The 27,790-nt window shown below is 32.2% G+C and overlaps 4 protein-coding genes across 13 annotated transcripts in view; 2 read left to right on the top strand and 2 right to left on the bottom strand.

Annotated features, from left to right (window-relative positions):
- LOC105222487 (uncharacterized) overlaps positions 1-10,344 on the top strand; it is a 66,431-nt gene extending 56,087 nt beyond the window's left edge. For all 9 annotated transcript variants that reach the window (XM_049450627.1, XM_049450626.1, XM_049450625.1 and 6 more), the window contains exons 3-4: positions 6,486-6,623; positions 6,783-10,344. In XM_049450627.1, the coding sequence (XP_049306584.1) occupies positions 6,488-6,623; positions 6,783-7,063 (417 nt within the window). In that variant the 5' untranslated portion in view covers positions 6,486-6,487 and the 3' untranslated portion in view covers positions 7,064-10,344. The remainder of the gene's footprint in view (positions 1-6,485; positions 6,624-6,782) is intronic.
- On the bottom strand, positions 375-12,238 carry LOC105222486 (protein NASP homolog). Its single transcript, XM_011199833.4, has 6 exons — positions 12,073-12,238; positions 2,862-3,169; positions 2,437-2,779; positions 1,750-1,909; positions 1,321-1,601; positions 375-1,258 (listed from the first exon to the last, which is right to left on the bottom strand). The coding sequence occupies exons 2-6, from the start codon at positions 3,125-3,127 to the stop codon at positions 1,025-1,027; spliced, it is 1,284 nt and encodes a 427-aa protein (XP_011198135.2). The 5' UTR covers positions 3,128-3,169; positions 12,073-12,238; the 3' UTR covers positions 375-1,024.
- Positions 12,239-13,988: 1,750 nt separating this feature from the next.
- LOC105222488 (uncharacterized) lies at positions 13,989-17,220 on the bottom strand. 2 transcript variants are annotated; one of them, XR_007422045.1, is made up of 5 exons: positions 16,768-17,220; positions 15,650-16,705; positions 15,431-15,583; positions 14,904-15,363; positions 13,989-14,834 (listed from the first exon to the last, which is right to left on the bottom strand). XR_007422045.1 is itself a non-coding variant. In XM_011199836.4 (4 exons), exons 1-4 carry the CDS (start codon positions 15,939-15,941, stop codon positions 14,018-14,020), a joined length of 1,722 nt encoding a protein of 573 aa, XP_011198138.2. In that variant the 5' UTR covers positions 15,942-16,225; the 3' UTR covers positions 13,989-14,017. The 2 variants fall into 2 exon arrangements, 1 of the variants encoding a protein (XP_011198138.2); XM_011199836.4 differs by lacking the exon at positions 16,768-17,220 and having other exon boundaries at positions 15,650-16,225.
- Positions 17,221-17,883: 663 nt separating this feature from the next.
- LOC105222491 (dual specificity mitogen-activated protein kinase kinase 4) lies at positions 17,884-22,598 on the top strand. Its single transcript, XM_011199838.4, has 6 exons — positions 17,884-18,456; positions 18,522-18,755; positions 19,000-19,589; positions 19,655-19,795; positions 20,042-20,127; positions 20,202-22,598. Exons 1-6 carry the CDS (start codon positions 18,426-18,428, stop codon positions 20,374-20,376), a joined length of 1,257 nt encoding a protein of 418 aa, XP_011198140.1. The 5' UTR covers positions 17,884-18,425; the 3' UTR covers positions 20,377-22,598.
- Positions 22,599-27,790: the final 5,192 nt, after the last annotated feature.

The raw sequence follows: 27,790 nt of genomic DNA, 5'->3' as shown, positions 1-27,790 counted from the left end.
GAGTGATCATCTTGTATGTATTGCGCCTAACTGGGCTAATCAGGGTGGAGTTTGGAAGAAGCCTTTTAGCACAGACGCAGCAGAAAAATTCCTCTAGGTCTGGGTTGGACTCAATGCCAGCATGAGTCAGCAGGATACGCAGTAACCCTGCTGCGAGACGTTGCTCCATTGATGACAAACTTACACTAAAACTTACCGATTCAAACCAGGTTAGATTTCCGAAGAAACAGCCCTTGGCCGGATAAAATCCAGGCCAATTACGGTAACGTAGATCCGGCTGTCGTGGGAATTGTTAGTCTTCGTCGTCTCCTTTTGGTACTTACAAGCTTTATGGCAAACTTAAATTATCCTGTTTAAATATTTTTAGAAAAAAATTGTTTTTTTAGGAATATTATTAATATATTTGATTCTTTAACTTAACACTACGCATTTTTTGTTGTGTTTTTTACAGTAGGGGAGAGTAGTGTAGAAATGAGTTTGATAACAAACATTTGTGCCATAAAAAATAACAATACAATAATTAGCAAGATCGACTATTCATTATATAATTTAAGTATATATTTATATAAGTATGTATTTTCAAAGTATATGCTTACAACTAGAAGCTTTGTAGAAAAATTTAAGAAAATTCAACATTGTAAGTGGTGAAAGCGAGAAAACAAAATTATAAAATTGTAAGAATTCTGACTTCAATTGAATTAGTAAAAAACGCAAAACATAAAGAAACAAATTCGGACTAATATAATAATAATTTGTCTTTTTTAAGTGTTGCGAAAAAATAAAAAGAAATCTTGTTTACGTAAAACAAAGCAAAAAATCAAAAATTTGACCAGCAGAAAAAACACAAAAAAAATACAAATAAAAGTAACTAATTTTTAAACCTTAATAAGAACTCTTCGAAGAAAAATTATGCTCTTCCTGCACATATAAACGAAATTTTCACTCTTTTGTTGCCATTAAAAAACGAAAAAAGTTCATAAAATAAATATAAAAAAAACACGGCAGCACGAAAAACATAAAATAATTAGGCAGTTGGTCGTTTGGCTGGTGACGCCTCAACCTCAGCATCCGCATTCTCACTCGGCTTCTTGCGTTTAATTAAATGTGAAATATCTGTCGGCTTGGCTGCGCTTGAGGACGACGCGCCCGCCGTTGAACTTGATCCTGCGGCTGTGGAGGAACCTGCGCCATTTGAATCCGTTGATGCGCCAATCGGCTTGATGTAGCTATCCAGCGCAGCGCGCACCTCGGCAACGTTCTATGCAAAGAAAAATAAGACTTATAAGTAACTATTGTTGTTGTTTATTGTGTATATCGCACCTGCGCTTGTGTCTCCTCAATTTCAGATATTTTCGCCCAAATCTCCTGTTTGGTCTCCTCCAAATCCTGTATTTTGTTCTTCCGCTTCTCGCTGAGCTCCTCTTCGCACTCTTGCATCTCCTTGATTTCACCATCGATCAGCTCGCATGCAGCTTTCAGCGATTCAGCGCCTTCTTTGTTCATCTGTTGCAGCAAATAGGTTAGACCGATTTTGTAATGTATTTCTGCCATGGCGCGGCGATAGTTTGGCGGCATTTCACGGTAAATTTTTAAGGCTTTCGCTGCATGGATGATACGATGAGAGATACAGAGAGAAAGAGAGAGAGAAAGCATTAGAGGCAAAGTAAGAAAGCATTAGAGCAGTGTAAGAAAACCAAAATTGTATATATGTGGGGTGCTTTTATTTGTACTGTTATGTTTTATATTTACTGTAATCATCACGTGCTGCCTCCGGCAAATTGTTCTCGAATTCGATATTAGCCAGCTCGGTTCGCACTTCAGCCAAGTTTGACATGCCTTCTCCGCCTTGACGTGAGAAAATTTTGTCAGCCAACTCAAGGATTTCCCAGGCCAATTGCAGATTGGAAGTCTAAAGGTCAAGTGGCAAAGAATTATGAAGAAATGTGCTCGAATTAGAAAAAAAGAAAACAGACACAAAGAAAATTGCCGTTCAAGCAAATCATATCACAGAAATTCCACAAAGAAGAAAAAAGTAATGATTTATTTGTGAAGTTACGAACATAATTTTTTTAGTTCAACTTTTTCTATTTAAATTGTTTTCATCTCATTTAAGTAATTCATTGCATTGATGTATTGATTAATTTTGTTTTTTTTTAATCTAACCCAATCCAACTTTATCCCCCAAACTTCTGCAAAATCCGAATGTACATAAGTACTTTGCTCCCGCCCACGAAAAATTTAATTTGTGAAAGTCTACAAATACAACGCTGCTTGTGTGTTTGGCAACTACAACGCATAGCCAGTTGATTGCGCATGGCGTGAGCCACACATTGTTTGCGACAATTCCCAAATTCAATTCAAATCATTTCGATTGCATTTGAAGTGCTCAAAACACGTACTTATTTCAAAATGAAATTAACTTCGAGTGGTACTCACCGCGTCATTTTCTACATCCGGAATTTCTTCGCCAGAAGCATCGCCATTTGACGTGCTTGGCTTTTCATCATCCTCAACGGGCGTTGCGGCAACAGGTGCTTTAACCGTTGAATCCACCTGCATTTCATTACTCTTCTCTTTGTTACCTTTTAAGGAGGCACTCGTCGCCGCCGCCGCACCGTTACCACCATTCTTCGCGGTTGGTGATGCATCGACGGCCATCTCGTCTCCATCATCATCATCACCATCGTCATCATCATAGTCATCATCGAGTTCCTCTTCGTCCGGCACATCGATGACTTTGTTTTCATCCAATGCTAAGGCAATCAGGGATTTTGCATAGCTATAAGTGAAAAGGAATAAAAGCAAAATTGTTACTTTTTAGTCTGCTTCTGCTTGTTGAACTCGCTTTAAGTGGCACTTACAGCAAATATGGCATGCCCAATTCATTCGACTGCTCGCCATACAATTCTTCATAGAGGGCACATGCTTGACTCAGCATATCAGCCGCATCGCTGTAGTTTTTTAAAAGAAAATTTCGTGAACCATAACAGTACAATTCTTTGGCTTCAAGGAATTTCTTTGCTTGTTCCAGGTCGATAGACTCGATATCGTCCTCATTAAATCGGCTTTCTTTTGCAGCACTGCCATCATCGTTGGATACTACAGGATTTTGCTCATCTGTTGACATCTTTATATATATATATTTTACGTTTTAATTGTTGAAAATAAACTGCAATTAACGAGAAGTTTATAAAAATTATTGAAATACATACTTACACATATTAATATTATGAAATATAATAGATAATAGAATAATAGGTTAGGTTTCTTTATGTATTTCAAATTGGCTGCATATGCATTTAGATGAATTTCGTAAAGCAAAAATAGTTTATATAACAAAGAGCATATTCTCTGTAGTTTTACGCTGCATCAAATTCTTCGTCGCTCAATAGTCAACAACTCAAGATTCTTCTAATCACGTAGGTTGTACCTGCAAATCTTTGAATAACTATTTCCGCATTTAGTTATATTTATAATAGAGCTTAACAATCAATATTACGTACTTGCTTATAGTTATGCATGATTTAGATTAGTTAATTAACTTTTTAGCCAGCCATATGCTTATTTGATATATGTATAATTTTATGCAAATATATAAATATTAGCATACCCATTCCGCTGCCAAATCATTTTTACTAAAATCATTTCCATTTCCACAATATTTTCGAATATTAATTTCCAAAATTGACATTTGCTTCAAAAAGCATTTTAAAAATTATGAAATATGACAGATAAGCTTAAATTTTATCATTTCATGGGAGAGAATATAATAATTCACCGATCTATCTATCGATATCTTGTCAAAGGAAAGTTTTTCTTACAAGCAATTTATTTCGATTGTTCAATTTGTATGGCAGCTATAATACCGGTCCCGACAAATGAGCAGCTTCTGGGGGAGAAAAGGCCATGTGCAAAATATTAAATTTTTTTGGTACCACGAAACACTATAGTGGTTACAAACAACTGCGAGAGTATTATAAAAATTGATAAGTCCGCAGAGTTGATTTTTAAATCAAAAATATTTACTTGCTGACACTTTAAAACAACCAGCCAAAGTACATGAATAAATTATTAAATATGGAATATGCCGATGTGTGCAAGGATATGCAAATAGCACGTGAAATAAATTAAAAACAATGTCAGCTTGCGACAGACAGTACACTTACATACATATATACAAGTGTATGTGCGTGTTCATTTCAATTTATATATATATGTATGTAGTTTATAGTTCGTTTGATATGGTTTTAACCCATCACAATCTCATGGATGAGCACAACGCATTTCCTCGGCACTTCGGCTCTTCCGCCAATGTGTTGTGCATTAATGCGTGAACTTGGCAATGTCCTTCACTTCAAATTACACATTTTTATTTTTATGAAAATAAGTTGTAAATATTTTTGGTGACAAGTATTACAGACGCGACATTTGTAGTTACATATATATATATAAAAAAAATATAATTTACCGAAAAATCGGCATATAATGCTAATTATGATGCAAAAATTATAAGCATATTTTTAATTATATGCGCAATAACATTAAACCATTTTAAAATTCGCTTTTTAATAATTTCAACAGAACTAATTCTGCTTATTTTTTGAAAAAAAAAAACTTAATTTACAAATTGTAATAAGGGAGAGTATTTCTCCTACAAAAGACTTTCGAGCTTTTATTATTGTTTTTCTCGACGTCTGTCGTTATATAAAATATATATTTTTACTTTTCAAATCAAATTTCATATTTTTTATTTTACTTCAACCCAAACATAAACCTTGCGGGGCCTACCAGGCTTGCCAGTCTTCAGCTTTTTAGGCATGCCCACAGCTCTTTTCATTAATTTGCCATCGACAATCTTCATCTTCGATACTAAAGACGTACCGGGTTTTGGTTTTACGCCAGCACTCCGACGTGGACTACCACGTTTGCGCTTTTCACCATTCACTATACCACTTGCTAGCGCTGCAGCATTGTCATGGCTAAGACTGCCGACTTCGATTTCATGTGCATTCGCCATTATCAGCAATTTATAATAAATTATATAACTTTTATATAAGTATGTTTGTGTTTTCCTTGCAATGATAACAAATGTTTAACTTCAATGATTCAAGTTATTTTTTATACATAAATTTAATTTTTTATGCTGCCATTTTTTTCGTATTTTAGTCTTCCATAGAGCAGCATGTATTTACATGCCTTTTTAGATATTTAAATATACATATGTATATAAATATTTTTTGGTTTTTATGCCAATTATCAGTATGCAATTTCAAAACCTAACGAGATAAAGCGTTAACTTCGGCTGCATCGAGACTACATTACGTTTCTTCTGGCATAAAAGGGTATAAAAAAAGTCGTTATCTTCATTTTGAACCGTCACTTCATATGGCAGCTATATGCTATAAAAGTCTAATCTGAAAAATTTGTGCGTATATTGTAACGCCGCTTTGGATAATAATCGTGAAAAACCCGTATCAAATAAAAAAGTTTACCATACAAAGGCTTGATTTTGGTCGGTAAAATTCAAAACGAAAACTCAAAAACATAGGGATTAGTTTACGTACATACATATGTGCAGAAAGACAGAAGCATATGACTAAATCAAAAAAAATTATGACTCTGTTAATGTATATATGGTATATATATTATATATGTATATACTTGATGGTTATCCGACGTTTCAGCCAGAATGTTACGACCTTCTTGGCATGCTTAATATACCTTTTACGGAGCATTAAAGGGACAGATGCCGCGGTATATTAAATGTATAAGTATTGATGATGAAGTACTGTCAGACGTTATTAAAATAGGCGGGTCTATATAAATTAGATTAGATAAGTAAATTAGGATTGCATGGCGACCTAAGGTCTATTGTGCACTCTCATTTAGCCCCACCAAAGTGATAAATTCCAATATACTGCTAGGTGCTATTGAGACGACGTGATCCCTATTTGGAAACATGGCTCCAAGGGTCTTTTTCTTGCACCTACAGGTGTTCCGGAGTTTCAGACTTCAAGTCGCAGAACCTGCAATTCGCAAAAGAACCTAGGCCTAGTCTCTATATAATCCCAAAAGAATTACCATTTTCTGAAACTATTTGGGAAAGCTTTAACGTAGTTAAACAACAACAACGCGTACATTTTCTTAGCAATTTTCATATTTCATAAACATTTGTTTGGCGCACAGCTTAAGCTTTTTTATACACAAAACCGCGCATATACTTAGATAACATTACAATCATATAAATACTTAAACATATTATATACTAACAATAATTAAAATAAAATTAGAATTTCAAATACACTTTAAAAGTAGTCAAAATTTCATATAATACACCATATTTTTTAAGTTGTGCAAATATTACTTCAATTTCCTACATAACCTTAAATCTTTATCTAACAAACAGTTTTAAATAAAATTTCGCCTACATAACAGCACAACTAAATATTAAATATAACTGTAATTCTTCCCTACATAAACTAAAGGAATGCAAAACTTGTCAATTTCCTGTTCATTGGTCTGCCTAATTATATTGGGCAGCGCAGCATTGGTGGGCGCGTTCGGTGTTTGTCAGCGTCAAATAAGCGCCATACTAATCACAGGCGTCATGTATCTACTAGCGGGTAAGTTGAAACCGTAGAAAGACACTACGCAAGGAAGTAGTATTGCTGCAGACAATTTTATATTTGAAGGCAACTGCCTGACGACATACAAATTATTGTAACTTACTACTTTTTTACTTGAAGAAAATATTTATATACTTTTTGCTTTTCTTATTGCAGCACTCTTTGCGCTCTTCACGCTTATGATTATACATTTTAAACGGCAACAAGGACGACCCATGTTGGATAGCGACTATGATGGCACCGTTGACGGTATTGTGGCGCGACCGGGCGGCGTAGCAATTATGGCTAAACCGTTATTGGGCGCACGCATATTTCTGACATCATGGAGTTTGGATTTGGGTTGGGGCGGTGTTGTCTTGTGCGGCATAACGTCAGTGTTATGGATTTTGCTGTCGAAAATTATGCGTTACAATCCATTTTCAGCGCTAATGATTTAGTCGATGGAGGTCGTCTAAGGTCGCACAAGGCCGTGCAGGCTTTGTAGGTGCGTATCGAGTGACAAAGCGATTACAATTGCAAGCTAACGCATGCAAACGGTCGAGGACTTCGTGGAAATATGTGTACTGGTGAAATATTTTAGGAAATCCAGCTAATTACAAAGCGCTGCACTTGGTTAGTTATGCAATGTAATTAAAGTGTAAATGTAACTGTAACTTATAGCTGTTGAACAAGCAAGCAAATGGCCGACACAAAATAAACTGACTAAAACAGTGCTGCTTTGACAAAGGATCGAGAAAATAATAACTCTAAATATTAATGAAATATTTCTACATTACATAAAAAATTATAATATTTAAAAAAACTAAAGTAAATAGTTTATCCTCATTTACTATTGTAAACAAAATCACACATTTCATGATAGTTTTGTATTCACTCTAAAAATCAGTCATTAATGCAATTTATTTAAGAAAAGCTTTATACAAGAATTATGGGTCTAACAAACTATGTACGTATTTATGTATATAGGGCGCGCTGGGCATTTGAGACCATTTCTAAGGCTACTTATTACTTAAATTTTTTTCTTCAGGAAGCGATTTGAAGCTATCAACAATCTACTTGACAACCATTCTAGCTAGATACTAATAGTTTGAAAATATGATCATTATACTAACCTAAAAAATTATAATTATTTTTGCTTTTGTTTGAGAAACAGTTTGCGGTTCGCATAATTTTAACTACGCAAAATCAGTTATCTGCTGAATAATAGAGACAATGAGAGTAAAAGTTAACTTTTTGGTCTTCCTTGCGACAAAAGTTATAATAATATGGATATGCCTCACTTCACACGGAAGTTTTAGGGGACGAAATTAAGATGAACTCTATAGATCCAAGCCAGTGTTGCGAATTTTATAATTTAAAAGTTGTGGAAATAAATTCGATTTTCATTTTTGTCAACTTTTTTTCTACAATTGAGAGTTGAAAAAACAGGGAAAATTTACATATTTCTAACTGGAAAACTATAATTAAAAGTAACTAAATATAAATCAGACAAAAGGCGCTAAACTATGTAGAAATTTTATTAGGTTAGGTTAATATGGGAGGTCAATAAACCAAGCATAGACCAGTTAGGTCCATTGCGATGACAGATGGAGTTCACTTGCTCGCAAATTTTAATATACTCTGCAGCCTCACTATCGATAGCTCCTCCAGTGTATCATGCCGTGAAGACCCCAGATGCTTGCGTAGTCTTGCCAATGCGGGACAAGTGCACAAGGGGTGCTCCATTTTTTCCCTAGTGCCCTGCTCTAGGCATTTCCTGCAGTCTTCTCGATCAGTCAGCCCCATCTTGTGGGGTGGCGTGTGTCGCCACCAGATAGTAACCAGTAAGTATTCCCTTATATTTTATTAAGAATAAGCTTTTTTTTTAAAAAAAAAAGAAATTCCCCTGAAGTTGCTTTAGAAGTTTTTTGGCGTTACAACAACAATAACACGAAGTACCCCGAAATTATAAAAAAAAAATTCGTTCTTTCTAAAAAATTTATTTTAAACCGATTGTTGGGATTCTTTGAATCTAGTACTTGGGATTAAAAAGGTTTTTTTTTTGTTTTCAATAAATCATTCAAATGAAATTTAATTATTTTATTTAATCCTTTCCAATCCAGAAATTCACAACAGTTTATGTTAGCTTGTACTCAAATACCTGATGCACCCTTCTAAGCTCGCCTTGTTATTTATTATGCCTATAATTGCTGCGGAATAAAATTTAGTAGCATCTAATTTATGAATATACCCTACAAATGAGTGTCATGCACAAAATGTCTTAAATATTATATAATAAAGTTCAACTTTTTTGATTCAAAATAAAAGCCACGCTTATATTCTTATATATGTATGTATGTATACTTATACAACTATTTTTTTACAAAAAAAAATTAATATGAATAGAATTTACACTTACAAATAACTGTCTAAACATACATATGTATATTTACAAAAATATGCTGAATAAACCGATTCACTTATGTAAAAACTTACTTTATACAAAACAAATGTGCGTTAAAAATATAATTATTTAATTTTACACTAAGTCATAAGAGTAAAAAAAAAAGTTTTTCTATAAAAAATAAAATGCACCTTTAAAATGTTATAGCGCTGCTTGTAGCCTTAAATTAGATAAATTGTTAGTTAATTATAATTATTGTAGAAAAAAGCAAAATATTCCAAACATATGCAGCTAAAGTCTGATTAAGACTCAACTACCCGCCAATTGAAAACAAACAAAAAATCTACAACCACATGCATATGTATTTATATCTATATGCGTAGCTAAAACTTTTCGCCTTTAACACACCATTTCAAACTGAACCTAACCTAAATTACGTATTTAACTTTCATATTTAAGTTTATTACCACAGTTTCAATGTGGTGTTTTCATTTTCAGAATAAACTCCATATTCATTAATTACAAATAAATGTCCTTTTAGGGAAAATTATTTAGTTGACGAGATACTTTCATGAAATTTAGCACGAATTATTGTCCAAACCAGCGATACCATCTCCGAACAAATTGTTCAGATCGGAATACTATAGCTTATAGCTACCAAGCAATCCGAATGATCAAAATGAAGATTACGATATTTTTTATACCCTTTCATGCTTTAAGAAATGCAACTGTGAGGGACATTATATCTTTGGTAACCGAAGTTAACGGTTTTTATTGAAAATAACACTAAACTTGTTTTTCTAGTATTTTATTTTAATATTAAGATTTATTCCAAACCATTTTTTAGCTTGACGTTTGTTATTTCTGATTTTTGAATAGTAAAAAAAAAAGTTCCAACGGCGCAACATAAACCAAAAACCATAAACAAAAACACATTTCTTCAATACATATGTATATACAATTGCAAAAATATATCAACAATAGAAACAATGCATTGATAATGCATTGATGGATTGTTTTAAAAACATAATTATCCTTACCGGAGTTCAAGAAAATGCTTTATCAAAAATATTTAATTATAAACTAATACAAAAATGCTAATGAAATTACGTAACCAGCAAGAAAATGGCAAATAAATTGAAAAATAATAAACTACTTTACATATGCATATATGTTATATGTACGTGCAATATACATATGGTATATAATGTAATGAAAATTATATATTATATACTAGAAGCTACATTATTTTTATGTAAACGCTTTGCCTTAAAATTTAAAATTATATTATAATAAATACAAAAATTAATAAAAAAAAATCTATTTAAACAGCAATTGGTTGTTTAGTTTTCCATATTTGAGGTAAGTAAATAAATTTTATTAATAGCAAGCTGTAGGCTTTGTGATTAAATGCGCTAAGTCTTTGTGGTACCTTTCTTAGATATTTGAATATACATATGTAAGTATGTATGTACATACATATGTAGATAAATTGAGTGTTGAGGTTGTTGTTGTAATGGTCTATTGGACATTATTTGGAGGGGTGGGTAAGTTAACCTACAACGAGAGGTTTAGGAAGTGAGATGTTTCGATTAGGTTGGATCATAGGGAGGCGAGTTGATTGACTTATATTTCGACAATTTTTCTTAATTTGTTAGTATTAAGTCATAAAACATTTTATGAATATGTTACAACAACAACTGGCAATCTCATACAGGCATTTTCATTTCAACAGATTCTTTATCATTTAATATTCTTACTAAAATTTAAATATGTGTGCAATAGAAAATTGCCGCCATTATTTACGTGAATAAGAAATGTGTCAACCAAGTATAAAATTAACCTTATCCCTTTTTTAACAAAACTTGCTTTTTGGAGAAAATAAACAAGTTCAATGAAGATCATATTTGGAGTTCATCAACATTTCATAAATGCGAATGAACTTCATACGTTCCATTGGAATTATTTTTGCAAACGATTTTTAAATGCATATATTACGAATATTTGTTGTTGTTGCCAGAAACAGATGTTAAAGGAAAAAAATCAAATTCTGTTGCATCGAAGCTATAATACCCTTCACAAATACAAAAATTCCATACAACAATCCTATCCGTACTGATTTTCGTGAAGATAAAAATTTTTTCCATACAAGGAGATTATTTCGATCTTGGTTTGTTGGGCAGCTATATGCAATAGTGGTCCGATATCGATTCCGACAAACGAGCACCTTTTTGAGGAATAAATGAGGCCTACAAAAATTCAAGATCGGTAACTCAAACAGAGGGAGTTCGTATATATTCACACAGACGGACAAAGCTAAATTGATTTAGCTTGTCATGCTTATAATTTTTCTTTTTCGTCTGGATGTTACAAAAGTCGATACAAATTTAATATACCCTATTTAGGGTATAAAAATATATATATATATGTACATTAAAAACGTGTTTTATGCGCCTTGTGCAAGGTCGATAGACCGCTATTTTTTGCAAACAAATGAAACATTTTATAGGTACAATTCAAAATGCATATATGTATATATAATACTAATTTACAAATAAATATATAATATAATGATATTCAAGCGCTATTTAGTTTAGTTAATTCTATTAATGTGCCATTTTAAGCAGTACGTAGCGTAATGTAAGTTAAGGCGGGTAAAATCTATATAACAAATTCGCCCGCCAATATCAATGTTTTGGGTCGCATAAAAAATGCACATTGCGCGTACATAGGTAGGTATGTAAAAATATGCAGAGCTAATATGCAAAAGCAAAATATAAAGGGAAATCCAGCTGCAGATTATTAAACGACGTAGGAAGGTTCATTCACCCACACCACCATCATCTCCCCAGCACCTTTTCTGACGCGTGCTAGGCTCTGCATTTCAAGAATCACATATTTCCCAATGTAATAGCAAAATGCACAAATTCACACATTACTTGACTACGTGCAATTTTTTTATATTATGATGTCAACTTATTAATCATAAGTGAAAACAAATGACACAAAACGCTTGGTGACCACACAACAAAAGTCTGCTGCTAAACACAATCCAATGCTTACCTTTGTAAAAACTGTTTGCAGTCAACTGTTAAAACTACTCTCCAATTATGATATATTTTTAAATATTGTGTATATTCCAATTAAAAGTATGCAAGTGCAATAATCGTCCACACACTTAAGTTTTCGTAAGTATAATGGAATCTGAATGCGTTTTGATTACTGCTGGCCAAAATGCCGCTTAATTCCGTTGTTAAATGTTGGCTAACGTTTTTCTCTTTCGTACCTTTTATTTAGCATGCTGACAGCTGTTTGTATAAAAAGAGATAGAAAGCATGGATTGTGAAAAATTTTGCGCGCGACGGCTGTCTGTCAATTGCAATGTATCATTCGCAATAAGCGAAAAAATTCCAAATATTTTTTTTGAGGTTAGGCACTTCATGCATTAGTATTTGACAGATCACGTGGGATTTCAGACATGGTGTCAAAGAGAAAGATGCTCAGTATGCTTTGACATTTCATCATGAATAGACTTACTAACGAGCAACGCTTGCAAATCATTGAATTTTATTACCAAAATCAGTGTTCGGTTCGAAATGTGTTTCGCGCTTTACGTCCGATTTATGGTCTACATAATCGACCAAGTGAGCAAACAATTAATGCGATTGTGACCAAGTTTCGCACTCAGTTTACTTTATTGGACATTAAACCAACCACACGAATGCGTACAGTGCGTACAGAAGAGAATATTGCGTCTGTTTCTGAGAGTGTGGCTGAAGACCGTGAAATGTCGATTCGTCGCCGTTCGCAGCAAGTGGGTGTAAAACCGTATAAAATACAGCTCGTGCAAGAACTGAAGCCGAACGATCTGCCACAACGTCGAATTTTCAGTGAATGTGCCCTAGAAAAGTTGGCAGAAAATCCGCTATTTTATCGACAAATTTTGTTCAGCGATGAGGCTCATTTCTGGTTGAATGGCTACGTAAATAAGCAAAATTGCCGCATTTGGGGTGAAGAGCAACCAGAAGCCGTTCAAGAACTGCCCATGCATCCCGAAAAATGCACTGTTTGGTGTGGTTTGTACGCTGGTGGAATCATTGGACCGTATTTTTTCAAAGATGCTGTTGGACGCAACGTTACGGTGAATGGCGATCGCTATCGTTCGATGCTAACAAACTTTTTGTTGCCAAAAATGGAAGAACTGAACTTGGTTGACATGTGGTTTCAACAAGATGGCGCTACATGCCACACAGCTCGCGATTCTATGGCCATTTTGAGGGAAAACTTCGGAGAACAATTCATCTCAAGAAATGGACCCGTAAGTTGGCCACCAAGATCATGCGATTTAACGCCTTTAGACTATTTTTTGTGGGGCTACGTCAAGTCTAAAGTCTACAGAAATAAGCCAGCAACTATTCCAGCTTTGGAAGACAACATTTCCGAAGAAATTCGGGCTATTCCGGCCGAAATGCTCGAAAAAGTTGCCCAAAATTGGACTTTCCGAATGGACCACCTAAGACGCAGCCGCGGTCAACATTTAAATGAAATTATCTTCAAAAAGTAAATGTCATGAACCAATCTAACGTTTCAAATAAAGAACCGATGAGATTTTGCAAATTTTATGCGTTTTTTTTTTAAAAGTTATCAAGCTCTTAAAAAATCACCCCTGGTCAACTATTGCAAAGTACTACACAAAACAACTTTTATATTCTGTATGTGTTCAAATTGTTAAAAATTATATTAAAATTATTAAAGGAATAGTCTTGTACTCTATAAACTTAAAATTTAATTAATTCATATACATATATACTTAAGGACAAATTTAAAAGTTGTCCTTGCATCTTCCTTAAAAATGAACATAACATAACCAATTTAAAATTTATAGGCAAAAGGCGTGAGACGATACAACAGAAAAAATAAACAAAAACTATTATAGCTAGAAATTGTAAAATTAAGATAATTTTTTTTCAAAGAAGCTTAAAAGAATTCTGGTTGAAAATAAATATGTTTAAACTATTTCTATCGTAATTGCATAGTCAACGAATGTTTGATCTATATCGTTCATATGAGTTTCCAAAATTACATTTTCTGGATCATTTATGTTTTCTGTTTCAATAAAGCTTTCTGTTTCAATTAACTTTCCTGTTTCAATAAAGCTTTCTGTTTCAATTAATTTTCCTGTTTCAATTAGGTTTTCTCTTTCAATTAAATTTTCTGTTTCAATTAAATTTTCTGTTTCTATTATATTTTCTGTTTCAATTACGTGTTCTGTTTCAATTGATTTTTCTGCTTCAATTACGTGTTCTGTTTCAATTAATTTTTCTGCTTCGTTTATATTTTCCGGGTCAATTATATTTAATGGATCAATTGTATTCTCTCTTCCCAGTATATCAATTACTTTTTCTGTTGCAGTTATGTTTTTCGCGTAATTTCCATCTTTGTTTGGGTCGATTTTATGACTCCAAACCCATCTCTGTATAGTACGCACTGATGGCAGAGGGAAACCATTATCGTAAAGCAACTTATATGTTTTGCCACTTGATCTATATAGGATTAAGGATTTGGCAATATCCTCCTCATCCCATTGATAATTAAGTTTTAGGGATTTCATTTTGTTAATTTGCCCACTGGTGAAAATAGAGTTTAGCTTTTCCTCTAGATTTTTACATTCCTGAGTTTTATTTTTTAATAGCACATTCACTCTACTAATCCTGTTTGCACAACGAATATCCTTCTGTATATTTAATCTCTTCCATTTTTCAAGCTTCTTGCACAGTCCCTTATTGATTCGGCGCTGACAAATATTATCCTTTCGCAAAAGTTTGCTGTCGGTACATAAAATAAATTAATTTATATATACTTTTTAGTAGTTAGCTAAGAATGAATGCACTTACATTTGTTCCCGTAGCTCATCAACTTCCTCAAACACATTAACAGGATAGTCCTTTTTGTTCCCCACCTTCACTTCCTCAAACTGAATTTTATTGTGGATATAGTCTTCAGATATTGTGTCTTCTTTGTCATTACATATGGCAAAGTCTGACAACTTATTTTTAATACCGGCTTTAACTGGCCTTAAACCTTTGGTGGCTGGTGTGCTGCATATTTCGTCAAATACATTTGCAATAAAATCTATTTGCTCTACGGAGTCTTCTCTGTCATTTGTATTGTCTGTAACCAGCCCTAAGCCTTTGGTGGCTTGAGTACTTATTTCGTCAAATCCATTAGCAATGAACTCTATTTGCTTACCGGTGTGTTCTTTTCCATTTGTATTGTTTGTAACTGGCGCTGACCCCTTGGCAGATTGAGTGTTGCATACTTCGTCAAACTGACGATCAGCTAACTTTATTTTCACTAAAATTAAGTCAAAGTTATATTCATTAAATACAGTTGCCACTTTGATAATAGTATTAAAGAATACCTTTCTGTTCCTGGTTATACTTTCGTAATAGATCATTGACAATTTGTTTTTGTTCCCTCCGTTGAATACGTAGCTCCCGTATTGTTGGTCCAGTGGATATTCGTCGGATGGTGGGCACCGCATCGCGCTTTATTCTCAGTCGCAGTGCAAAACCTTAATATATTATGTACACTTCAGTGCAAATAATGCATTTGCATTGATTTAAAAACATATATTTACCCATTTTAAATTGTGCAAGATTTAGGAAGTCATCGTCTTTAAAGTGGTCTCTGCAAATAAATTTACTCCGATAGTTAAATTCTTTCGGTTGCTGGCAAAATAAAACCCATTTATGAGCAACAGCTGCGTCGGTTGGAAAGCTATAGAAGGTTTTTTTCAATGGATTCATATAATCACTGCTACAGCCTACCACTGAACATTTCATTTTCAAATTATTGAACTTTATACGCTGATTTTCCAAATATGTAAGTCTGCGGCTCTTGTTTATGTTGCAATTCCTCTTCTTGCTCATGACGTCATTCACGCTGTAAATTCTGTGGGGATAAGTAAGAGCAAAGTTGTCGCTTTTTTAGCTGTCATTTCAGACAGTTTTGATGAAAAAATGCTTTTGTTTTGCTGAGGTAATTTCGAAGTGCCGAGTTAACAGTCCTTTTCTGCATAAAATCCGCGTCCATTCCGGTTACTTAGACCCGACTGACGTAGGAATGTAATTGTCTGCGCTGTATGTACGATAGTGCAACAACAAACCGTAAAACAGAATTCTGATACAAAATTCGAATATATTGCCTATGCTTTAAACACATTTATTTTAAGTTTAAATTCTATAATTACAATTACTTATTCGCACTATTTTTCATAAATGATTTCCGAAGTGCCTCCTGTGTCCGTTTCTACAGTTGGCGATCGGGCGGTTATCGTAACTGTCGTTGTTGTGCCAGGATTGTAGAGACCCATATCGGCGTCAAACAAAATTTGTGCAATTTGATGTTCTATTATGTTTTTGACATGGTCACTATATTTTCGATGCTTAGTAGAAATATATTCTCCGAATATATCACTTGCATCTCGCCTTTTGAATTCGGCAGCGCTCCTGTTAATACAGCAGGAGTTTGTACTCTCTTTTTCTTTAGTCATTGCAGGGTGCGTTACATCAAATGTTACACTTCCTCGCGGACTTTCCTTCTCATTTGGTCTTATACGCTTCGAATTAACCTCGTAGGAGTCTTGACTGTGAGAACTATCTTGTTGTAATATTTCGTCCAAAGGATCATGATGCTACAAAAGTAATTTTTATACCATTAGACATTATTTCCACTATTTTTATTTTACATACATACTATATCGCGTATGGGCCTTCTATCGAATGATCTGTCTGCCATAAAACTCATGGCATTAAACGCGAACCACTTTGAAATATACCCCTTGTCCGCATGAGAACCGCTTAGAGCTAATTCATATTTTTTACGCTCTCGACGATATGAAGCAAGGAGCGATTCCATCTTTTTCTTAGTTTCAATGGCACTCCTTCCCAACTCATCGCTGATGTTATTCCAAGCCCTGTCTTTAACGTTACTTTTCTTATAGTTTCTATCCTTAGGATCCCAGAGGCAGCGATTTTTTTTAAAAAGCTCAATGAGTCGTAACAGCTTTTCTGTTGGCCAATCCATTGGAGAAATAAACAAAACAAACTTGCTTGTAAACAAAATTCTTGTCAAATTTACTTTAATGAAGAATTTTTCGTTCAGTACTAAAATATAGCGAACGAACAAAAGTAATTTGTTCTTACAACTGATCATTCACAGTAGATACTTTTGATAAAATAGTAACCCTACGAGAGATGCGACAATCAATTTGCCGGTAATTTGACAGTCATAGCTGAAAAAATTTTATCTGTGCATATAACAAAGTTTTATTGAACGAAAGGGTGAAAGGATTACAGTCATATAAAGTCAACCAGAAATTTTAAATCTTTATATTGGGCATATGATTTAGGCATTACGGAATATCATTATTAGAAAAATATAATTTCATTACAAATCTTCGGAGAATGACCAAAACATGTACCTTACCGGAACGGACCAGGGTTTTTATGCAGTATTAGAAAAAGATATTTTCCCAATTTCAATAATGTACAGATTGGCTGTTATTTTATGTAAAAAGTTAACAACGTTCATTTGTGAAAGTCGTAATATTAATTTGTTTTCTCAATTTTGTAATAGTGATTTTCGGAATGAAAATTAAATATTTTTATTATTAAATTTAATTTAATTTTATGTATTCCAAACTTTTTAAATTAAATATTCGCAAATCTTGATATAATTTATTGTTATGCACTATCATCTAAAAGAAATTTTCTTGAAATTGAAGCACCCTAGTGCAAAATAAAAGGTAATATAGAATTGTTAATGCATTCCATTATATTCGAATGCAACGCTACAATTCTTTGACATTTTCTTTCCAATCATTTTCAGTGGATTCATACAAAAGAACTTATAAACTTTTCACTGGAGTTAAAAGTGTAAATTTAATATTTTGTGCAGCAGTTTGTTACATTTTTTACACGCGTTGTGCGTGTTACTTAAATGATATATATCAGAACTTGTATCCGTAGACACAATAGCCCGTAGTCAGTAATAAGTACTGAAATTGAAATTGATTCGTGGCCGAAATTGACAATTGTATGACAGACAGTCATTCTCCTTGCTGCCATTGTATTTGTACTCTGTTGTTCCTTCGCTCTTTCGGTGTTTTGTGGAAAAATCGACAAGGATCTCTTGTACCTGCACCTGCAACTGCAACGAGGTGCTGCATTAATAGCGGTTTAATTTAGTATTAAAAATATATATTTTGTGGTCGACAAAAACAACTGTGAAGCTCAAAATACCCACATAGAGTTTGTCATCAATAAATTGCCAACTTTAGGAGACGTAGTGAGAGTCATTTTTTTAATTAAGTATACTATATCCTAATAGTACTTTAAACAGAAAAAAATAAAATGGCCGAACGTCCAAGTAATCTTTTTGCAGGTTAGTCAAGCATAATTAATAATTTGATTGAAGTTATATACATTTTATATTACATATAAATTAAGCTGGAAGTAGCCGTCCTCGCAATCCGCCGAGTGAATTGAATTTGGGCAGTTTTAATGGTCGCCAACCGCCTTCATTTTCTTCAACTTCATCCGGTTCAGCTTCGTCCAATTTGTCTACATCGTCAGCCTCCAGTTCCTCTTCACACAATTTGGTGCAACGATTTTGTGCGCCACCAGCACCAGCACCAGTAGTGGCACCGGTAGCACCGCCGGTTGCAACAACAAACAACCAAGGTAAATAAAAATACGTAACCAATTTTTTTAACGCAGTTATATGCTATATTAGTCCGATTCAAAACATTTCTTTGTATATTGTGGTGTTGCCTTGAACTGTAACCATGTCAAATTTCTTGAAAATATTTTATCAAAAAAATTTTGTCTTTTAAAGAAGAACTTAATTTTCATCGCTTAGTTTGTATGTCAGCTATATTTACTTATTTAATTATTGCACTCCAATTATATTTAATCACTTTTACAGAACGCACCCGTGAACGCATAAAACAACAAGCCTGTGGAAAGTTACTCATCGATGAAGAATGCTATCACTTTACTTCGGATGATTTAACTGATCTTGGTGAGATTGGTCGCGGTGCTTTTGGCACTGTAAACAAGATGATATTTAAAGCAGGCAAGGTAATGGCTGTGAAACGCATACGATCCACTGTCGATGAAAAAGAACAAAAACAATTGTTAATGGACTTGGAAGTGGTGATGAATTCAAACGAATGTCCCTACATAGTACAGTTTTATGGTGCGCTCTTTAAGGAAGGGGACTGCTGGATATGCATGGAATTAATGGATACCTCTTTGGATAAATTCTACAAATACATTTACGAACGTAAACAACAACGTATACCAGAGTCGATATTAGCTAAAATTACTGTGGCTACTGTGCAAGCGTTAAACTACTTAAAAGAAGAGTTATCGATCATTCATCGTGATGTTAAACCCAGCAATATTTTGTTGCATCGCCGTGGCGATATTAAGCTGTGTGATTTCGGTATTTGTGGAAAATTAGTAGATTCGATTGCGGAGACCAAGGATGCCGGTTGCAGGCCATATATGGCGGTAAGTTTGTATTAGCGTTTAAATATGTGATTGCAGTTATGAAATTGTATAATTTTTTTTCATAGCCTGAACGTATTGATCCCGAGCGCGCTAAGGGCTACGATGTACGTAGTGATGTCTGGTCGTTGGGTATAACGCTGATGGAGGTCGCTACCGGTTTGTTTCCCTATCCGAAATGGGATTCAGTTTTCGAACAGTTGTATCAAGTGAGTATATTGATATATGTCAGTTGTCTGATTTTGGATGGGTGCGCTAAATTGCTAAAGAAGGCGGCAGAGGTTTTTGCTATTGAAATAGCAAAAAACATAACTCAAAATCTTGGTGGGAGATGCTGCTGTGGTTCTTGCACTTAGGCGCATATAAATTTGTACTCCATTTCGGTTTTCCGGCTGTCTTTATAAATTAAACGGTGAGAGAATATAAGATTTATTGTTTATTTCATTAATTTTCAGGTTGTGAAAGGTGATCCCCCACGCCTGCAGACTTCTTATAATGGTATGGAGTTCTCACAGGAATTTGTAGATTTTGTGAATACATGGTAAGCAATACTGTGTAGATATGTGTATTATACATATATTTTTTTTAATTCTTATGAATATTTCAACTCGTTAGTTTAAACAAAGATGAGAGAGAACGACCCAAGTACGGTCCATTGCTGGAAATGCCTTTTATATTGCGTGGCCAGCGCAGCCACACCGATGTAGCTGTCTACGTAACGGATATTTTAGAGAAGATGGTCAAAGATGGCATAACCGAGTTCACAACAAATCAGCCGGCTGAAAGTTAATGGGCATTCCAGCTAATGTATTAAATGCCATTTACCGTTTTTAGCAATGCAGAGCAATGGTAATGTGAAATTTTGATAGATTTGATAGAGGAGTAACGTTAGTAGCAGAATGGTATGCAAATTGTAAGCAAAATGTGTGTGCGTGATTAATTGTTGAGACACCTCCGGTTAGCTGTTGTGTTGCTAAAACAAAATTTTACGATGTATAACAAAAAAAAAGAAAAATAACGAAGATTCGAAAAAAAATAAAATTATGTCAAACCATATTATTTAGTGGAAAGTGAAACATAAAATAGTACGATAAGCAAACACTTAGCGCTTTGCATAAATGTTAGTCATAAATATTTTGTTGTTTAGAATTGTAAGAAGAAAGCGTTTATTTTTTTAGCGAAACGAAAATAATAATAATTATTTTTTTGTATACAATTAAGTTCATATTAGCACTTTTGCATTGTTATGTCATACGTTGCTGTTCATACTTGTGTTGTAAATGTAACGCTTTTCTATAGTCAACATATTTTGCGCCTTCGATTTGAAAATACAAATACAAAAAAAAAAAACACACAAATAATATTAATAATAAAGACAGAGTAAATTTTCTAAGAAAAGAAACAAAAAAAAAAACAAAAAGTGAAGTAAAACTAATCAAAAAATTAAAAAACGCTGTAAGTATTTGCAATAATACGAAAATTGCATTTTATGTGAAAATAATAATATTTAACATTTATATACACATCAAATAAGGCAAGAAAAAAAAAAAAACAAAACGACAACATTTACATACCTACACGCAAGCATCAAAGTATTTTAAATATGATAAAATAATTGTTAAGAAATGGGTAGAACTCGTAAAAATACTAAAGTGAAAAATATAAAATACTGGATATTGTAAAAGCAAACAATAAACTTAATAATTAAGTAGAATATCGATAATGAAATGTAAAATGTGTAGAGTATTGCAAGAATCAGGGTTGCAAATATTTTTTTCTTACAAAATTTTCGTATTTAAAAATAGATTTTCAACATTCCGATTTTGAAAATCTTATTTTTAATACATGGTGTTGGAATTACAAATGCAATTTAAATTCTTCTTAATTAATAAATTTTTATTTTTAATTTTTAAATTCCTTTTTATTTTTAATTGTTAAATTCTTTTTTATTTTTAATTTTTAAATTCTTTTTTATTTTTAAATTTAATTTTTAAGCTTTTCTTAATTTTAATTTTTAAAAGTTTTAATTTTGATTAAATTTTTTTTTTTTAATTTTAATTAATGTATTTTTTTTATTTTCAATTTACATTTTTATATATGTATGCATATTTTTTAAATTTTAGTTTTTTAAATAATAATTAATACTAAAATTACCTAAAATATTTTTGTTTTAATTTTAATTAATCATTTTTTAATTTTATTTTTTTTCAATGCTATTAAAATTAAGTGTAATTATTTTAAATTTTAACAAAAATTTATTTTAGTTAAAAAAATAATCCCAAAATCCGTATTAAATAAAAAATAAAAACAAATATTAAAGAAATTTTTTGCAAATTAAACAAAAAAATGAATTTTAATCCGTTTTTTGGGATTATTTTTCCAATCGTTTTTAGGTATAAAAAATTATATTTAATCAATTCTATGTTTATTTCAAATGTGAATTCAATTATATTTTAACGCATAAATTGCAACCCTGATTGCAAGCATGCATAATTATGACATTACACAAAGAATAATTAAAATTTATCTTTAAAGTGAAAATATGCCGTAAAAATTATACAATTAATTTAAGCCAATGTGAAATGTTCAATCATAAGCAATAATTGCGCGCTATTTTTTTAAGTGCATGTATAATTATAAGATACGAACCGTAGTTGACCCAACAATGCAGCAGCAAATAAGCCATATGAGTGTGCTACTCACACAATACATACATACAAGCCAATTTAGGCCAAACACACAGCACGTAATATTTCTTTGAAAATACAAAAAATAAAAATAAAAACAAATAGCAAATATAAGTTAAAATTAAAGAATCAACATAAAAAATAAGCTAACCTAGAAATTTTGTTAAAATTAGTAGTGGCTTGTGAATATACATACAAACATACACAATTACATGTGGTAGTTACAGTAGCATATCCCAAATAGTAGCCGGCATACAAAATTTACTAGTAAACACTATATAAAAATGAAATAAAATACAATAAATAAAAGTAAATATAAAAGAGTTGCGCAATTTTTGGTTTACCATTGGAGCTAGATATGTTGGAATTGGTGAAAAGAAAATAGGTATTCTTTTTTATAACTCGCAAAACAGTGATTTGCGTCTGAAGTGATTTTAATTAGGTGAATTTTATGCTTGTAATATATTTACAAATACTTAATGTATGTATATGTTTAAAACAACAATAACAACAACAAAGAAACAGGTAACAGAAACGCATAACACCACTGATATTTGCAATAAAATTATCATTCTTATTAGTGTGATTGAAAACATAACCACAAATGCATAACCGAATGCTTATTAAATCGGTTAGTGTATTGAAAATAATATAATAAATAATACTGATTAACAAGCGTTTACTGTGCCTACAATTGCGAGTACTGTTCACACAGAAAAAAAAAATAAAAAATAAAATAAAAAAATCAAACAATTTTAATTTAAACAAAAAATAATATAAAACATTATAAATTAAAATAAAAAGTTGATATAAATTAAATAAAGATATTAATAAAGTCAAAAAATTAATAAAAACTAAAATTACTTAAATAAAAAATATAAATATAAAAAACAAAAATAAATTAAAATAATAAATTGATATAAATTAAAAACAAAAAATTTAATAGAAAAAAATAATAAAAATATAAAACAAATTAAAAAAATTTATATAAATTGAATAAAAATATAAATGAAGGTTAAAAAAATAAAAGAAAACTAATAATTTTAAAAATACAATAAAAAAATAAATAAAATAAAAAAATTATAATTTAAAATAAAAAAATATTTAAAATTTAAATAAAACTAAAAATATAAAAATACAATAAAATAAAAGTTGTATAAATGAAATAAAAATATAAATAAAGAAAAAATTTAATACAAATAATTAATAAAAATATATAAAATAAAATAAACAGTGGTTATAAATTAGATAAAAAGATAGTTTAAAGCCAAAAAATGAATACAAAACTAAAAATATATATTTAAATTAAACAAACTATTATTAAATTAAAAGTGATAATAATTTTATTTGAAACAAAAGACACAAAAACTAAAAAATTTAACGAAAATAAAAGTTTATAGCATTTAACTGTTAAAGAAAATAAAAGTAAGCAATAAACTATGCAAAATGTAAATAAAACAAATAACAAAAAAAATATGTAAAATCAAATAAATAAGCTAAAATAAAGTAAGTAAGTAAGTAACCATTAGTGAAATTGGAAACCGAAAAACAAAAGTTTAAAGCCTATTAATAACAAAAAAAAAATAAAAAAGTGAAGTTAAAGTGAAGTTTTAAAAAATCAGTAATAATAGATAAAGAAAACATTCAACTAAAAAACTCAAAAAAAGGAATAATAAAAAACTAAATAAAATATCCTAACAAAAAAAAAAATACAAAAATAAAAAAAGTATTGAAGAAATTAATCAATTATGCCGATTTAACAAATAAAACTATTAAATTACAAACAAAAGTTTATAGCAATTTAATAAACAATTTAAAATTAAAAGAAATAGCATAAAAACAACAACAACCAAACATTTTGAATGAACTACAACCAAGAGCTTGTAGCATTTGATTACTTATTAAGCAAATAATAAGGTTTACTTTGCCATAATTTTGTTAAAAAAAACTTAAAAAATCAAAAAAAAAAAAATTATATAAAAAATATACTTTCGCCTATTGTGAACGAATTTATAACTTTTTGTAGAAATATTTTTACTGTGAAGTTTGTTATTGTAAAACTTCGAGTTAGAGAGACTTCAAGTTATGGAAAAAATATTTTTTCTCCAATTTGTTTTTGCTGTAAACTTTAATTATTTTTGAAAAATAATTCACATATTTTATTTGCTATAAACTTGAAAAAAAAGTTTTGTTTTCAGATTTACTTTATTATTATTTTATATTTATTATTCAATAATTTTTGGAAAAAAAAAATTTTTTTCCAATTTTTTTTTTGCTATAAACATTAACTTCTTTCGAAAAAAATTTAACACTACACAATAAATGCTATAAAACAAAACTAAAAAGCACCGTCACTTGCACCGTTACCGTCACAACAGCTCACCGTCGTACATGAAAATATGTCTGTCTACGATAAAAAAATATTTATACCAAGCTGCACACACACCCATACATATGTATGTACATATGTATACATACATATAATCTATTTGTGTGTGTGTGCAAGCATAATTAAAGCCTAAAAATGCCACAAATGCAATCAGCGTCCACTTTTTGAAATGCCTATTAAGCGTAAAATAATTTAAATAAAAATATATGTACATATATACATGCATACATACATACTTAAATGCACACATACATACGTATGTATGTGTACAGCTAAAATTACTTTGCTAAAACAATATTTGCATATTTTTACACGAACAAAAATACTTGGAGACTATTTAATAAGCTAATGAGCGTTGCATACGAAGCTTTATGACAGCAGATGGAAAACAAAAACAAAAACAAGAACAAGAATATTCAATATATATACAAAAACCAAGAATAAAGCTTTCAAGTCAGTGAATAATAGCTGCGCCTAAAAGCATGCTTTTTATAATTAAAACTTTTCAATGTCACAATTACAGTAATGAAATTACACTGCAACAAATAAAGTAAAAAACGAAGAAAAATAATTGAAATAATTAAACAAAAAAAAAAATGAGCGACATGTTGTATGAGTAAATAAACAAAAAAATAAAAACAAAAATACATTAAAATATTAAATACATACTTACACAGAACTCTTTAAAAATGTAATTTTTAACAGTGCGGATCACGCTAACAGAACTACTAAGCATAGCTGGGAGTCTTAAAAAGAAATGGGATCGTTTACATTTTTCTACAGCTTTCTACACACCTTTACTCTTGAAAAACATCACTCTACACCCTTACATTAATTCACCTAACTTCTCTTTTTGAGTTTCATCTAAAATCTTGAATCCATTTTTTTAATTATAACTATAAAAATAATACGTTTTGTCTAATTTAGTTAGCTGAAATTAAATTTCAAGCCAAATTTTGTTAGAAGATCGCTAAATTGCTGCCAGAACGGCAAGATTTCTGCTAGGTTGCTGAAAGTAACGGTTTATAAGGAAGAGAGAACTGCCATAACAGATTTCTTTTCTAAAAATAATGGATTATAATGAAAAGAAAATCGAAACGCCATCGTTTTAATCGCCCTTAACTTTAATTAATCAACAGTTTAAGAATGTAAACACATTTTTTGGTTCCATATGCTCAAAGAACCTTATCCTGATTGTTCTAGTGCTTGGACGCAAGATTCGACTCTTTCTGGGGACTACCTTACGCCTGCTTTCCTTTTTAAGCACGTCTGCACGTCTTATGGGATCCAGTCCGCGTCGGATCATTTGTTGGTTGTGAGCTTGCAAGTGGCTAGTTGCAACCCTTCGAGGGTAAACAGGGGAATTTGCGAAGATATTAAAGTATGTTCCGGATCACTAGCACTTTTTCGTGTGTGGGAAGAGTACGTTTACGATGTGATCCATTTTGGCAGCGGTTAGGTCAGGTGGCTTTGATCGAGCGCCGTGTTTCTTTATTACTATCGTATACCCAAGTCCCCAGGGGTTTTTGCTTATATCCTCGCATAGTTTCTCCCATTTTTTCTTTTTGCTATGCTGCTTTGCATTGCTCGACTTTTCTCATGTAGGATCATCGAAGGCGGGGCATGCACGTCTGAGTTGGGTGCAATTTTCGGTCCACCAGTAAACTGCAAGTCTTATCAACTTCTTTGGCTCTCAGAACTTATTCCGCTGAAGAGACTGATAGCTGCAGAAAGCGCTGGGAAAGCTGTATAAACAATTGATTGATAGTTTTAATACACCACAAAGCTTACCCGTATGATATTGTACGCCGAACTAGCCGTTCTGAGGCAGCGTCAAGAATGATGGGGGCCAGCACCATGCATTACAGTGAGGTCTCACACTTTTAAGGAGATGCCCGGATGCATGGAGGAAAGAGTGCGGAAAGAATAGCATTGGCAGCGGGAATGCCCCATGCCAAGCTGCTTCTGGGAGGATACAATCTTGCAAGGTTTTAGGTATGATCAACCTTCCCCGACATAAATTGCGTCTCCTTTTCGCGCTCTATATAGGGCACTGCAGACTCAGGAAGCACTTGTCCAACATGGTCTCTTGCAGAAATTGCGGGTCTGCGACAACGGAACACCTGATTCTGGATTGCCCAGCAATATGCAGAAGCAGGCTAAAGGCCCCAGGTTCCATCTGCGCAAACAGGGATTACATCATCTCAGTCGCGCTCAGCAGGCTCCTGGAATTGTACATGATGCTGGAACTTGGTAACGTGATATGTCATATAGGAGAGGGCACAAAAGACCGGAGGTCGCAGTGCAAAACCTCAATTTTTTTCGAAATTTTCGAAAATTGGATGTTTTCAATAGACGCTTTTAAAGTTTAAGGTTATGTGTGCGCCTTTTTTATTTGAAAGAGAATAAATTCGTGTTTAAATTCATTATTTGTGCTCGAAAGAGATTCTGGATTCGAGATTTCATTCAGGAGACGGTTTTCATGCAAGCTGTTATGATTACAGGCATGCTACAGGCTTCTAGTCCTCAGTGAATCACCGTAATAGTGGATTTTAGAGAGCGATCTTTAAGTAACTTGTAAGGGAACACTTTTTCAAGGGATTTTCTAGCGCCTCGTAAACATCTTTTCGTGGTTTTAGGTAGCTGAAGGGTTAACCAGATATAAACAATAAATAGAAAGACCCTGTTTTTGGTTTACCTTGTGAACTTTTGTTGCATAAAAAGCTTTTATAAAAACGGCAACATAAGCTTCATCACCGCAGCTGTGGATTTATTGGTTCGAGGGATGTGTTTTCTGTTGTTCTCTATTCTATCTCTTCTCAGCTTTTCTTCTAAAACATTACATCCACAGATTTTGTTAAGACACTTAGGTAAGTTATTATGTATACAGTATTTTTAAAGAAAAAAAATTTTATAGAAAATATATTATGTACAGTTGTGAGCATATAGTCATAAATAAGCTGCAGGAAAGGCTTGAAAACTTTTTTACTTTAATAAAGAAATATCTAAGCGCAAACTACCGTAAACATACCCAAAATCAGCAAACTACCGTAAACATACCCGAATTCACTCAACACTTAACCGAACTGTAGGAAAATTGACTTCTTTAAAAAATGAAATTCAGTCCA

The sequence above is a fragment of the Bactrocera dorsalis genome, chromosome 2, assembly GCF_023373825.1.
Source record: "Bactrocera dorsalis isolate Fly_Bdor chromosome 2, ASM2337382v1, whole genome shotgun sequence".
Classification (NCBI taxonomy): Eukaryota; Metazoa; Arthropoda; class Insecta; order Diptera; family Tephritidae; genus Bactrocera; species Bactrocera dorsalis.
Note: the sequence above shows the minus strand (reverse complement) of the source record. Positions and strands in the feature narration are given on the sequence as shown.

Coding starts and splice junctions, on each gene's coding strand:
- LOC105222486 (XM_011199833.4), bottom strand. CDS start 3,127: ATGTCAACAGATGAGCAAAATCCTGTAGTATCCAACGATGATGGCAGT. Junction 2,780..2,861: donor TTGGGCATGCCATATTTGCT/GTAAGTGCCACT, acceptor TTTCACTTATAG/CTATGCAAAATCCCTGATTG. Junction 1,602..1,749: donor GGCAGCACGTGATGATTACA/GTAAATATAAAA, acceptor TCATCCATGCAG/CGAAAGCCTTAAAAATTTAC.
- LOC105222488 (XM_011199836.4), bottom strand. CDS start 15,941: ATGAGCAAGAAGAGGAATTGCAACATAAACAAGAGCCGCAGACTTACA. Junction 15,584..15,649: donor TCTTGCACAATTTAAAATGG/GTAAATATATGT, acceptor TAATATATTAAG/GTTTTGCACTGCGACTGAGA. Junction 15,364..15,430: donor GTATAACCAGGAACAGAAAG/GTATTCTTTAAT, acceptor ACTTAATTTTAG/TGAAAATAAAGTTAGCTGAT.
- LOC105222491 (XM_011199838.4), top strand. CDS start 18,426: ATGGCCGAACGTCCAAGTAATCTTTTTGCAG. Junction 18,457..18,521: donor TCCAAGTAATCTTTTTGCAG/GTTAGTCAAGCA, acceptor ATATAAATTAAG/CTGGAAGTAGCCGTCCTCGC. Junction 18,756..18,999: donor TGCAACAACAAACAACCAAG/GTAAATAAAAAT, acceptor TCACTTTTACAG/AACGCACCCGTGAACGCATA.